Below are 13,992 nucleotides of genomic sequence, written 5' to 3'. Positions count from 1 at the left end.
GAAAAGGCGGATGACAAAACCAAACCGAAACGAAAGAGGCGTAAGAAGCAGGGCCTATTTTAAGGAAACTATTTTAAGGAAATTAAATTTCCAAAAATTCTTAAATTTTATCATCACTTTTCGTCATTTTATCTAAAAACAGAACAGATTGCATCGTAAATGTTGTTTTTACTGCATTTTTAGGTGTTTTTCATGTCTTTGAGCTTAACTGATTACTTTGGAATGAGATTTAACAGAAAACAAAATTTAGAAATGAAATTTTGTGAAATTTTGGAAATTTTTGGAAATTTAATTCCCTAAAATAGGCTCTGGTAAGAAGAGCAATTTTTTAAACCATTTTATTATTACTTCTTCGTGAGGGTACGTCAAATGAAATGCTGAAATGACGACGTCGGCGAAAAGATGCACCATCAAAAATTGCAGAACTTCATCATAGTGCCGCAACACGACTTCGGCATGAAACACTCCGCCATCGACACAAAATCGTTGTTCGACTTGGTTAAAATCGTTGTGCCGGTCTGTACACACAGAACGAATTTCTGGACTTGGTACAAGAACACGACAATACCAATGTGAAAACAGTGAATCCGTTTTGGCATGTTGAAGATAAAAAATTCAAAACAGCGACGAAAAAGTTCGGTGGCCGCATTCACCAATTCGAGCGACGGTTCGGCGCATTTTATTCGCATCAAGGACAATTATTAGCTAATCTGCAATCTCACAAAAAACAATTTCAACTTCGTCACGAACGGCGATGTTCACAACCACACTACTAGTCGAAATTCGAGAGTTCATGTTTACAATCCTAATTCCACCAGATCAACGGCTCTTAATTCGACAAATGCAGCTCTTGCTACAGCAATTGCTGAATACAATGATATTGACAGAGCCACAAGACATTTAAACAGCTTTAGGACTTTTAAGTTCAAGGTGAAACTGAAAGTTTTGCAAAGCACTGACGTTTTCCATGTGATATCTCCGTACTGTTTTATAAATTGAATTAAATTAAGTTGAGTGAACTGAATCAAGTGAACGGTCGGTCTTCCTAGTCATCTTTTGTTTATGATTTATATTTTGACGAAGTCATTATGACTGTGATTTATTTTAAGAATTTTATTTTTGTCCCAGCTATTTGGTAATTTAAATTTTATTTTATTTTTTATATGTAAATTTTACCCTAAATGTGCTATACATTGTATTCCGCACGGCATAGTCTAAGGAATGATAACTGAATAAATTTATTTTAAAAAAAAAAGTCACGAGATGAAGTCATCAATACGGCAAATCGAAAACGAAAGGCAAAGTATATTCGTTCATTCGTTCTGCTGGGACCGATGTCGATCCGACTATTGTACAACAATCGCAACGAATCAATTTGGATTGGATTTTTGGAATGCGAAATATGGCCGCAACAATCATTCGCACATGGGACAATTCCGCAATTATTGAGTGAAACGTGTTGCATAAAGCCAAAGATTTCCACTACGAGGCCGGTTCAATCTTTCTCGTTCCACATTGCAGGCTTTCGCAAGAGACAACGGTTTCGGCGTAAAATAGTCGATAGTTTCGAAAAATCTTCACCAAAAAGTGGCAACTACCGACAGTTTTTAAACTCTGTCCAACCAAGCGACAGAGACCAATTTGAACTTCGCCAACTGAGACAACGATGACCGAAATGGCAAAAGAAATGGTCGCGTCGGTGACGTGGATCTACTAAAGGACAAAAGAAGAAAGCAAAAGACTGACGGATTGTGTTTCTGGGAGATTGGTGTGTTTGCTCTTTGTCTCTAATCGTTCTTGCGAAATATCCAATTTCCTATAGGTCACATTTGTACATGCGTTCACCAGGCGACAAACCAATCAGTCGCTACCTTAGGCAACGCACAAACACAATTGTGATTCGCCAGGATGAATACTGCACCACCAAAAATTGTAGTAGATGCTATGAAGAACAGGACAGTGTCGAGTCAACGAAAGACAGGCACTGAACTTCACTTTTTTTCCAATATTAGACAACGATTAATTCTCCATCGATTATTTGTTTCATTGGAGGCTTAAAATTTGTCAGAAAATTTGTCAGCTCATTACATCTTACACAAACACTCCAAAGCGGTCCATTTAAAAACAAGATGTAAAAGACGAATGATTCAGGCACGAAACCTAACCAGGACGAGAGGAAGACAAGTAGTGTCCCAAAGACCTGTGGACCGATTTAGATGTGTTGCATATTGCAAAACGCCATAGCCTTAAAGCAGTAGTTTATAAAGGTCAGCCCACTAATGCCAGAATTAATGGGTGTTGGAACCGCGACATAAACGCTGCAAGAAACATTGCTTATTTAGGGCTGTGCGGTTATGGCAAATAAACTTTAATGAAAACGCTGCGTTCTCCCGGTCCCATAATCGGGAATGACCGTTGTTCAATGTGGTCGCGAAAAATAATATTCATGTGTACTTTCATCCGAAATGCGAATTGTATAATGACACACTTACGTTTTAATAATATAATTGCTTTATTAACACTACAACATTTGATTGTCACCCATTTATGGATCGTAAGTGTTGCATGCAACATTTCTTCGCCAACAGATTATTTTAAAATTCATGCCGATGCTGCTATAATAACAGTCCAGACCAAATTAAAAATAAACGGGAGTGATTCATAAAGTTGAAACTTTATAAAAATATAGTAAAGTAAGTTATACCATCTGCTGGAGCGGCGGTTTGGTTCAGTAGCAAATGATTAGGTGAAGCATTTGGACTATAATTCAAATTGATTTTTATTTGTGTCACTCTGTAGAGTTTCGTTGGATTATACGCACTGTACAGTTTAATTCATAAATAATTGCAGAAAGTCAAGTTCAATGCTTTGGATCAATGTGGTCAATCTTCAAGCGATATTGTATACCAGTCTTTCTTCAGCTATTCAGTCAGGTGCATGGTTTCACTGCGATTACACGGAATGTTAACATAGTTTTTTTTTCTTTTGCGTGTGATTCCGCTTATGTTGCGTTACAAGAAATGAGTTAATGTGACAATAATTGTGATATGAAATGATAATTTGAATATAACGAACAGAACGCAGTTGTGAAATTTAAAATTTGTAGAGAAAAAAGTTAATTTGTTCCTTGGAACAGACAAAACGGGAATCAAAGTGGACAATTTTGCAAAATGATATGCAGGACATTCATGACGGTAATATGTTACTATTTAAATAATGAAAATCAAAAGAAATGTTTTGATTAACATTGATCGATGGAGCCATTCATCCGAACTATGGTTTAATTATTCATTTTGAGGTTGATCTTATTTTGATTACATTTGATTTTATTCACTATGTGTATGATATACGCATCGATTGTAATGGAATGTTTATTCATAGAAAGAAAAAAACTTGATAAATTTCACTTAAATTGTACGTGATAAAATTTGTACTACATAAAAGCGAACAGAATTTTATAAGCATTTCATTCACCTGATACAACTTGTGTCAGCGACCCGTTTTCCAAGTAAATTGTGAGGATGGATCTGTTTTTTTTTTGTTGTTGCTAATTCCACAGCTCAACCAATATTTTATTGCAAATGTTGAGGCAAATGTGTTACTTTTGTAGAACGACGATTGGAACTAGTATAATGTGGTATAATTGAGTGAATGTATAAATCTAATGCAATTGTTGCAATGATTATTAATCTCTGAAATTCTCTTATCACAACAAATAACATTTCTTTCTTTCAACGGATGCTTAAGTGGATATAATTGCAATTAATTGATTTGCGATTGAAATTTTTGAAATTGTCAACATTTTCCCTCTGCAAATTGTTTTATAATAATGACGAGCTAATTGAACGATATCATGTAACAGATGATTGGAATTCTTTACACTTCTGCGAAGCTTATAATTGAAATAATTACTCATCGTTTGAAAGAAAATACCGCAATATTTTAGCTCAAAAATTAAAGGTTTGTCAAATTGAAGCTATACCACGGCATATAAGGAATACATTTCCCGAAAATTTCATCAAATTTCTGAATTTTGGTTTCGCTTGAAATATCATCCGAATTTAAACGATCTAGCTCAAAACCATGAAAAACAACTAAAAAGAACTATGAAAACTTGAAAACAAAGGTGGAACTTCGATCTATTATTTTAGAAGAACAGATAAAAATTAGGAAATTCAATTCCTTTAAAATAGAACCTGATCTCCAGATACAACAAAAAGTGGATGGTTTTCTTAATACTTGGAGCGGGACGGACCCGTCACCTCGGCCTCTGATTGGCCTGTTTTTTAACACTTAGTGCTACTACTACTGAGTACTGTGAATACTATTCAACAGTTTTTATGTTTACATTTAAAATATATTATGGCAGTGTCGTTCGGCATGTGTAAAACGAACGGTACAATTCTTGCTCTACTTCGTGGTTTTTTAACTTAGCAATTATATATTCAAACCAGCTTAATTGTGGCATCGTACATTTTGTGTGCCAATCCGTGTAAGATGTAAATCTTCTTACAATATTTACCATTCGGAATTTGGACGACTTATGTGACGTGCTTCTGCTATAAGCGTTAAGTAATACCGTGAAAGTCACCAATATTCTCCAAAATCTGAGAGTTTTGCGAGTCATAAGCAGAAAAGTTCACTGTTCTCAATATTACATTGGGGGAAATTCAGCTTTATGCCAAATCGAGCTATGAGAGTTGTACATTTTCAGTTCATTTTCTCAAGTTTTTCTTTGCTATTATCTTCCGTTCGGAGGGCACGAACAGTCGCACGTTGGTACACTGTATCAATGAGTTCCCCCCATCGTGATTCGATTTTGGAATTGTGATCTTTCGCACTTTCCTCCTACGAATCGAGAATCGGGATAAGAATATTTATAATTGTCTTTATCACCAGCAAAGAGTTATTCTTCAAATATATTTTTTACCACTCTGATGTGCCAAAGTTCCATAAATTCAAGCCTATGCTTGCTAGTTTGTTTTAACAACCAACACTGGAAGTCACACCGCTCTAATTTCAGATAAGATACATAGTTATCTTCAGCTATGCTATACAAATATGTGTGTCGGAATCGCATTCGCCGCTAGTGTTCACAAACTGGCCACCAACAAAAGCACCATCATTTCGCCATCAAATTATGATGGCATTAAGGCCTATGATGAGACAACCATCAGCAGATTTTTTGTATAAACGAGCACCGCAACTATTGCCCCAACCACAACGACTAGTCCGACCAATGAAACTGGCAGTAGCAGTAAACACACCGTATTTCTTGAAAAATCATTTGAATTCGGCATATAAACGTCCCACACCAGCACCCTTAGCATCAAGCTCTTTAACTTCGAGCCAGACCTTTCAAAGCTCTCCGCCAGGACCTAACACTGGAGAATATGTTTTCGAAAATCCGTTCTCTAATAATTTATTGCAGACAACCTCAAAATCACCAGCGGTATTTATTGAACTGAAATTAAATGTCGTTGCGCTGATTGATAAGCTGATTTAAATGAATTATAAGTTTCAGGGTGGCAGTACCATAAGATTAAATGCAGACAGATTCAATCCCATTCATACAATACCAGCACCGAATCTTTCTCAACTCGAAACGTTTCCTGCCTGGCAAACCAAATCTGAACAAGAGTACTTTGAAAAACCATATCCCGTATTCTTACCACAAAGGCCGAACGATGTGAGTGTTGAAGTTTGAAAATGTATGATAATGTGCCCCATCTAACGTCCAACAATTTTTTAGATTCATCAATACCAAGTGACTGAAGAGACAAATGACCACACGATAAATAACCTTATTTCGGGAACTCGAAAACTGTATGCCCCAGATCCAGACCCTTCTCTTCCTGCAATCAAAATCAAACCATCTACAGATCCGTTTAGTCAACCAAGCAATACAAACTTCCAAACATTAAATCTATTCGGAACTCTCCCACCCTCTGCTCTGATACAATCACCATCCACATCAATACAATTCGATTCATCTAATTCTCCTCTTCAGCAAAAGTTTTTGCAACAACAATCAATTGTACAGGGTATGCCTTTGTCAGTGTACAATCCGACATACCTCGTTACTCAGTCCAATCAATTACTGGACCAGCATAAACGACACTTATTTCAACCTGCACCTAAGGACAAATCGAACATAGCCGCTGCTTCTAACTTGAGTCCAATACAAAGCGTTGCTAGCCCTGGTCAAATAATGACTGCAGCCAAAGATAAAATTGGTGATGTTAACAGCTATGAATCTTTACCATCGAATCCATCCCCATTAATACGAGAAAATAACTCGGTTGCTTCCTCTGTATCAGACAGTACAACGTTGACTGAAAAGGAAGTTAGTGACTTAATCAACTTTGGTAAACTGTACAACAATTTGGATCAGAATAGTTTCATTGCGTCAAGTTACTACGACAGTTTTCCGGATCCGCAAACGGACTTTGATATAACACAACACCAACGAGACAATGACGAAATTTTAAGACAGGCCAATGAAGATATTGCTGCGAGAAAAGCGTCCGTAACGATCGGTTCAACAACCGGGTCAGCTTTACAAGAACATCAGCAACATCTGGATGAACAGTTCGAAAACGTTCCTTTGAGGATCATTGTCCCAGAGCCTACAAACGAGCAAACTGAGACAGTAAGTCCAAGGTCCATAAGGTCTAATACACCAACTTATCTCTTTTTTGTTTTAGAACGTGAATGAAGTCAAACGATTCGACAACTTTTCAAACGAATCTAACACAGAAGTAGATTCGTATTCAGATATTGATAATCGAGTGACTATGTCAGAAGTAAAGAGCGAACACGGTTCAGCGGAGATAGTGAATGACGAGAAAGCTGAGAACGTAAGCTCGTATGACTATTACTCGAACGATTCAACGGAAGACATGGTGCATTCTTCTTAGTTGATATTTTGGGCGGCGTAGTGTGGGTAGTGGTATGGTTGTTCATTAATTTATATGTTTTTATTTATTTATTTATTTTGTTGAATATAAAATTATAAGAAAATAGTGACAGCGGATTTTTCAATTCCCGAACAAATTCGCTTCAATTTCGTAGGCCGAGTTTATGGTAAGCTACTTACTTGAACTTGACATTTATTTACGCCTCCAAGCTGGTCCAACTAGTTTCTATAGGAATCACGACAGAGTAACGTGAAAAAGGCAGGAGCAGATAATGACACAAATACATCGCCTATAACATCGAGATGCATAAGATGATAGGCGAAGTAACTACAATTTGTGCCAGATTGTCTAGAAACGTGACGTGAGGAAGGCAAGATATTGGATAAAACTTCCCTCAGTCGTAAAATATTACGAGTTCACTTTCAGATAAGAGTTCCTGAACTAAATGTAAGCTGCAGGTAAAAACGTTACACTATACAGTTATGTTCATTGCAATCTCTCAGTGACTAAGTAGTTATTTATATGCGACGAGGCTGAGAATGAAGGCTCTTTGCTTGTAAAGTTATATGCGTATCTGTTCAGGACGATCTACCTGAGGCATTTTCACTTGTAGCTCTTACTTCGTGCTCGCAAACATATATTACGATGGTCGCAGATTTTTCCTTGTAGTCAAATTAGTTTAATTAATTAATTTCTTTCGGAAAAAGTTTACCAGCTGGACTTTATTCGAGCTATAACTTTTTATTTTGTACTGAGCCGATCACCGAAAACCTAAACAGATGTTAGCTCTAGTCGCTCAGTCAATATCAAATAATTTGCTTAACGCAAAGCTCAAAAACATTCTGTACACTCATGCCTGATCGGGTTGATTTCAAATCTGGTACTTCAATTTTTTTAACATGCATTTTACTATATAAAGGACCCTAATACCTAGAGCTAGCCAGTATTTTTGTCGTCGTTATCGATAACAGATGAATAGCCGTATGAGACAAGAATCGAATAATGGCCCCACACATACACCACACTACACACACATTCAATCTAGCACTCTACACAACATAAAGACGTTCGAAGTAAATATCATTTTGGCTGAACCCGTGGCTTTGGCGCTAGAGCTCTCGACTCATAATGGAGAGGTCCCGTGTTCACATCCGCGGCAAGATGATTTTTCCTTCATTCGCTTTCTATGTAACACTTACTCGTAGAAATTCTAATAGTCCGTTGCCAATTTGCAACGTTGAAAATATCGAATGTCCTGCAATTGCAATTATGACGGATGGAAGATCTACTACCAATGGCCTCTAGTTTCATCCCATATCAAATTTGCCGCCAAAGAAATTACTTAAAGTTTGACTGGGACATTATAAGCACACATGCATTACACTGTGTGTGTGTGTGTGTGTGTGTCTTGACGTACTTGACATATAGAAATTCGAACATCGATTCAGTCTTTTCTGAAAGAATTTTTCTGTGAAACCGGATTGTGAATTTCAATTTTTTTAAATTTCATTTCATTTGATACACAAAGTCGTAGTGATTAATTATGACATCATCACATAAATGTGAAACACCGAATTGCGACAAGCCTGCAACACTGCAATGTCCGACATGCCTCAAAATTGGAATTCAGGGATCATTTTTCTGTTCACAAGAGTGTTTCAAGTCGGCATGGAAAGGACATAAAGTTATACATGCGTTAGCAAGTAAGATGCGAAACCAATTTAATGGGAAGACTTACGTTGAATTGATGATTTGCTATTAGAGGGTGAGACTGGTGCGACTGACCCAGGACATGTTGCTTACAATCCATGGCCTTATTACACTTTTACCGGCAAATTGCGTCCCTGGGAACAGACTCCGATCCGTACGGTGCCAACTAGCATTGGTCGTCCTGATTATGCTGATCATCCTGCCGGTAAACCGTTAAGTGAAGAGAGTTTTCGTGGTAAGTTTTCAATGATAGTTTTCAATGAAACCGATCCGATCTAACCTCAGTTGTTGGTAGGTAACACCACTATTAAGGTACTAGACGATGAAGAAATCGAATCGATGAGAGTTTCGTGTAAATTGGGTCGTGAAGTGCTAGACGAAGCGGCTAAGACTGTTGGTGTCGGCGTTACCACTGATGAAATAGATCGTGTGGTACATGAGGCATGCATCGAACGAGAATGCTATCCGAGTCCTTTGAATTATTACAAATTTCCTGCTTCCTGTTGCACTTCAGTCAACGAAGTTATTTGTCATGGCATACCTGACACAAGACCATTAGAGGTATTGGCGTTTTTACTTTGATTGAACTTTTATCACTAATTGGTACGAGTTACTAGGATGGCGATTTGTGCAACGTAGATGTGACAGTGTATCATCGTGGCTTTCACGGTGATCTCAATGAAACCTTTTTCGTTGGCAATGTTTCCGACAAGCACAAAAACTTAGTCAAAGTAACCTATGAAGCGCTGAGTAAGGCAATCGAAATAGTTAAGCCGGGCGAAAGATATCGAGAAATCGGAAATGTAATCCAAAAGCATGTTCAAACACATGGCTACAGTGTCGTGAAGAGTTACTGTGGACATGGAATCCATCGGTTATTCCACACCGCACCGAATGTACCACACTATGCCAGTAATATTTACCGTTTTGTTCCCCTCGATTCGCTCCAATCAATAATGTTCGAATTTCAGAAAATAATGCTGTGGGTGTAATGAAAGCCGGAAACGTTTTTACAATCGAGCCAATGATCTCCGAAGGAACCTGGCGTGACGCTCAATGGCCCGATGACTGGACAGCCGTAACTCAAGATGGCCTGTGGAGTGCTCAATTCGAACAAACTCTTTTAGTAACGGAAACGGGTTGTGAAATAATGACCAGACGACGTACGAATAACGGACAACCGTGGTTTTTGGACAATTTTTAGATGAATTACCGAAAATTTTTACATTTTTTTTTCTATTTAACGCGCGTTTGTTGGGATGTTTTTTTTTTAAATAATTGATAATCCTAAAATTAATGGACGCAACCTGTTTTTAATGCGATTGCTACATCCAAATTTTTTTGTTTCTTGAGAATTCTTAAAATAAAATTTGCATTTCAAAAGTTCCATTTGTTTAATAAAAACAGAAACAATGAAAGTGAGAATTTTTGGGATTTCCTAACAACGAAATTCCTCGTAATTTGTATTACAAAAAACGTAGCTCACGTGAGAGCGTTTCAAATATTTTTGTATGAAACACTCTCTCGTGAGCTGCGTTACATGACACAAATTACATGCAATTCCCAGGGGAATTTCCCAAATTTAAGAAATACCAGTAGAAGAGAAAAGTTGAGTTAAAATCAAGAGGCGAAAAGGGTAGCGATAGGAGGAAACATAAATATGTGAAGCGTGTGCAGTGACAATGCAATGAATAACAATGCCACCTTGCGAGTATACGAAATGAATGATTAAGGTAAGTCAGTACGGATCCATCTCTTATCACAGTCGTATCGATTTCCGTTGAAATTTTAACATTTGAGACGTAATTACGTAATTTCGAAATCACCTTGGAACCTCAGTCAAACATTAGTCGAACTCGACGTGTTACAAACGTACTGCTTGACTGGAATACAAAAGAAAAATTTGGATTAGGCCTCTTTCGCGTCGCTATGTGTACGAGCAGGTAGGCGTAAGCTCATAAGACCCCAGTATTTCGTGCAGAACTAAAAATGTAGAACTTTTGTTTTCTTCTGATAAAATAAATTTTATTTTTAATTATATCATAGAGTTTGATGCTCATTTACACTTTTCGATTTTGTTTCTTTTTCATCTTGCTCAAAACATATGACAATACCTAAACCGGTTTCTTTTTCCATCCGGAATAGGCGATATGGGGCGTCAGTTGTCTCTAAGTAAGTTAAAAATTGTCGCTGCAATTCCAAAAGTCGAAACTTAATTGCATAGATCGCATCTTCTGGGTAATCCTGTTGTTTTAACTGCCACTCCGTAGTAGTCATCATTAGTTTAATGGCGTTTGATTCTGAGGTCGGGGTCAAGGGTGCTGTTGGAGAAGCTGCCGTTATATCGCTCATTCAATCTTCCAATTTAAAGGTTTTTTTTACCTTCGTTGCAGTTTTCAATTCCTGCACATTGCTCGACGAATTGCTTCATGTCGATGTGGAATGGAAGAATTCCCTCTTTGTTTTGGGACAGGGCCTCGATTGATCCGATCCGGGAACAGCTGCCTGATGCTTGAACTGTTTCGTTTCTAAGAGTAATCAGCTTTGGCGTTACAACTCGTGCTAAATAATATCGGAAACGATTCTGCAAAAACATCTGTTCTTGATTGATTCTCTCGCCGACTGCTTTTGGCAACCTCTTCTGCAATGCAGTGACTATATTATCTCTCATCAGTTGTGCTAGCATATTCGCTTCAACTGATCCTTTAAGCTTTTTTGGATCAGTGCCTACAATATGGACACATTTATTAAAGTTGATTCGAACTATGAGAATGTATCCTTTACCTTCGGTACTATCATGCTGATAAGACGAAGCTCCAGACGAAGACGATTCTGGACAAAACATATATACTTTTGATTATTCAAATAATGAAAACTAGACTAAATGCATATGGCGTATTCTTTGACCTTGTCCCGTGACGGACAGAAATCGTTTTAGAATTGCTCGAAAACTACAGGACTTTTATTAGAGAAACCTTGATGGAGCATTAACTGATCCACTCGTTCACAGAATTCAAGAGAGTCCAAGATGCCCTAAGAAAAGTCTAATGGATATTGAGCTATTTGGGTTAAAAGTTTCGTTAGTCACGGGACAGGTCATGGATTGCTTCATATACAACATAAAACAATTAGAAAGAACAATTACATTTCATCAAGTAATGGTACTGACCATTTAGTTGCTCTCAATTGCTCTCTGAAAACACTGTATAGAGGTACCGGACATGCTGCACTCAATTATCAACACTAATTGTTTTGCTTACCACTGGAACCAGAACTAGAATGTAAATTTTCCATGTCTAGTATATCATCCACCAGAGAACGTTGCGACATTAGTTTCTTTCAATGTAAAAATTCAATTTTGAACTTGCAAAAAATCCGAAAAATGGATTTAACATTCTCTTGATTTGGTTTTTTTACTTTCGTCGTTTGACAATTTGGTACGCGCGTATAAAATTTATAGTGTTGGCATCAAACTTTTCGATAAGACCTATCGATGTTCGATGTTCGAATTTCTTAATGGCATCGGACTGATGTGCGAACGGTATGTGTGCAGAGAAATGATAAGCGCGGCCACTCATGACTGTGGTAGAACACGTATACTGAGCGCTGAAAATTGACATATGAAACCATTATAATATGATTGTCTAAGTTTGTGATAACAGCAGGCATGTGTGTGAGTACATATCTTGCCTCCATCGAGCAAAATTTCAAACAAAATCCCTCTTTTATGAAAGTTGAACGCAACTCTAAACTTTTTGGGACAAAATAAACAGAGAAATGATAAAACCGGCCGCTCGTCGCTCACCGGACTAGAATGCGCACCTGGAGGTCTTTCATATAATCGTTGAAATGTCAAAAATTTGAAAATTTTGGTTTATCATTATCGTAAAATTGAAACGATATCGCAAAATTGAAACATTATCGCAAAATTTTGTAATTTGATCGAAATATGTTGAGATTTGATCACATATTTTGCGATAAACAATTTTGACACTTTGGCCGGAAAAATTTCTCCATCGTCTTCTAATTTTTAAACGTCATAGCCAGATGCGGCCGGTTTTATCATTTCTCTGAAAATAAAGGAAAATCAGGAAAATACAATTGTGACACAAGTCTCCTTCACACACCCAAGGCTGTATACTTTGGGGAGGTCACGCAGATACAGATACGCGGGTTACACACCACAGTTGATGATAAAATGGCCGATTTCATTCAAAAATTCACCTACTCTGATGATTCTCGTCGTCTTGATGATGTGGTGAATTTTTTTACATGTAAAATCATCAGAAGTGGTGTGTTCCCGCGTATCTAATAAAATGGCGGTCTGCGTGACCTCCTCAAAGTATACAGCCTTGCACACACCTCTATCTACTTTTTTCTGTCTTCTTTTGACAGCGACTGTCACAACATAACCACAAAATCGACCAATTGTTTTGTATTTTTGTCGGGTATTTTTTTATCCGAATTAATCGAAATGACTACAATAATCAGACACTTCCTGCGAAGGACACCAATTTTGTATCGGTCTAAAGTTGTTGTCTCCAACTACAGAAGGAATCATCAAATCCAAAGCAACGTTGTATCGTCTGCATCTCCAACAAATACACAACGTGTGAAACGTGTGAATTACAAAATGATGTACACTGTCGTCAACTCAACCGTACATGATGATTTGTCGCCAAGTGAAGCCGCTTTCCTATTAGAATGCTGCACAATGTTACCCGATACTGGCAGACAAGAAACGTCGAAACTCATCGATACAATTTGGAATGATGGAATTTTTAGATGTGGTCAGCCAACAAAAGACCAGATTGTTGCGTTGTTACGGGCATATAAAGTTGTCGGTCGAAGTATTGACGATTTTAATGAATTTTTAGCTCGATACGACTGATACGACTACGATGGAGAAGTTCAATTGTACGAAGAGTTTCTATATTTGGCTTGTGAAAATGGAGGAGTTTCCGATGGAATTGTGAAAATTTTGGCAGACATTAAAAGCCGAGGATTTCCGTTAACTGAAAATTTGTTCAACGCAATTGATATTGGGCCACTCGAAGAATAAGAGTGTGGAGAATTGTGAAAATGTTTTGGAGACCATGGTTATGGCTAATTTGAGACCTACATCTGAAACGTATAATGCAGCTAGTTAGAGCCTACATAGAGAACGGATTTATCAACAAAAGTAAGGTCAAGTTCGAAAATTGGCATGTTAGGGTCGGCCCTTCCAGAGCTAGGGCCCTATAGGTGTTTTTCAGTCTTTCGACGATATCTACCGAAATAAGCACGCAATAGCTGCTTGTGATCTATCAAATGAAAGGTATTGACGAGTAGAACAAAGTTGCTGAATATTGTTTTTGGGTAA

The 13,992-nt window shown here is 37.6% G+C and overlaps 3 protein-coding genes and 1 long non-coding RNA gene across 5 annotated transcripts; 2 read left to right on the top strand and 2 right to left on the bottom strand.

Annotated features, from left to right (window-relative positions):
• Nucleotides 1–2,497: 2,497 nt before the first annotated feature.
• Nucleotides 2,498–3,820, bottom strand: LOC119067841. The gene is made up of 3 exons (XR_005086053.1): nt 3,475–3,820; nt 2,822–2,946; nt 2,498–2,760 (listed from the first exon to the last, which is right to left on the bottom strand). It is a non-coding gene; the product is annotated as an uncharacterized LOC119067841 (long non-coding RNA).
• On the top strand, nt 2,911–7,023 carry LOC119067840. 2 transcript variants are annotated; one of them, XM_037171015.1, is made up of 5 exons: nt 2,911–3,194; nt 5,024–5,452; nt 5,519–5,689; nt 5,753–6,652; nt 6,708–7,023. In XM_037171015.1, the coding sequence occupies exons 1-5, from the start codon at nt 3,171–3,173 to the stop codon at nt 6,918–6,920; spliced, it is 1,737 nt and encodes a 578-aa protein (XP_037026910.1). In that variant the 5' UTR covers nt 2,911–3,170; the 3' UTR covers nt 6,921–7,023. The 2 variants fall into 2 exon arrangements, with proteins under 2 accessions (XP_037026910.1, XP_037026911.1); XM_037171016.1 differs by having other exon boundaries at nt 2,920–3,194; nt 5,525–5,689; nt 6,708–6,992.
• Nucleotides 7,024–8,335: 1,312 nt separating this feature from the next.
• Nucleotides 8,336–10,016, top strand: LOC119067839 (methionine aminopeptidase 1). Its single transcript, XM_037171014.1, has 5 exons — nt 8,336–8,623; nt 8,683–8,865; nt 8,926–9,191; nt 9,248–9,542; nt 9,602–10,016. The coding sequence occupies exons 1-5, from the start codon at nt 8,464–8,466 to the stop codon at nt 9,832–9,834; spliced, it is 1,137 nt and encodes a 378-aa protein (XP_037026909.1). The 5' UTR covers nt 8,336–8,463; the 3' UTR covers nt 9,835–10,016.
• Nucleotides 10,017–10,643: 627 nt separating this feature from the next.
• LOC119067947 lies at nt 10,644–12,139 on the bottom strand. The gene is made up of 4 exons (XM_037171266.1): nt 11,891–12,139; nt 11,415–11,462; nt 11,013–11,357; nt 10,644–10,951 (listed from the first exon to the last, which is right to left on the bottom strand). Exons 1-4 carry the CDS (start codon nt 11,958–11,960, stop codon nt 10,671–10,673), a joined length of 744 nt encoding a protein of 247 aa, XP_037027161.1. The 5' UTR covers nt 11,961–12,139; the 3' UTR covers nt 10,644–10,670.
• Between the last annotated feature and the right edge of the window lie 1,853 nt (nt 12,140–13,992).

The sequence above is a fragment of the Bradysia coprophila genome (genome assembly GCF_014529535.1).
Source record: "Bradysia coprophila strain Holo2 chromosome X unlocalized genomic scaffold, BU_Bcop_v1 contig_130, whole genome shotgun sequence".
NCBI lineage: Eukaryota > Metazoa > Arthropoda > Insecta > Diptera > Sciaridae > Bradysia > Bradysia coprophila.
The sequence above is the reverse complement of the archived record's forward strand: the minus strand, read 5'-3'. Positions and strand labels throughout refer to the sequence as shown.

Coding starts and splice junctions, on each gene's coding strand:
- LOC119067947 (XM_037171266.1), bottom strand. CDS start 11,960: ATGTCGCAACGTTCTCTGGTGGATGATATACTAGACATGGAAAATTTA. Junction 11,463..11,890: donor TTCTAGTTCTGGTTCCAGTG/GTAAGCAAAACA, acceptor TGTTTTGTCCAG/AATCGTCTTCGTCTGGAGCT. Junction 11,358..11,414: donor TCAGCATGATAGTACCGAAG/GTAAAGGATACA, acceptor TCCATATTGTAG/GCACTGATCCAAAAAAGCTT.
- LOC119067840 (XM_037171015.1), top strand. CDS start 3,171: ATGATATGCAGGACATTCATGACG. Junction 3,195..5,023: donor TATGCAGGACATTCATGACG/GTAATATGTTAC, acceptor CTCTAATTTCAG/ATAAGATACATAGTTATCTT. Junction 5,453..5,518: donor CAACCTCAAAATCACCAGCG/GTATTTATTGAA, acceptor ATGAATTATAAG/TTTCAGGGTGGCAGTACCAT.
- LOC119067839 (XM_037171014.1), top strand. CDS start 8,464: ATGACATCATCACATAAATGTGAAACACCGAATTGCGACAAGCCTGCA. Junction 9,192..9,247: donor CTGACACAAGACCATTAGAG/GTATTGGCGTTT, acceptor ACGAGTTACTAG/GATGGCGATTTGTGCAACGT. Junction 9,543..9,601: donor GAATGTACCACACTATGCCA/GTAATATTTACC, acceptor TTCGAATTTCAG/AAAATAATGCTGTGGGTGTA.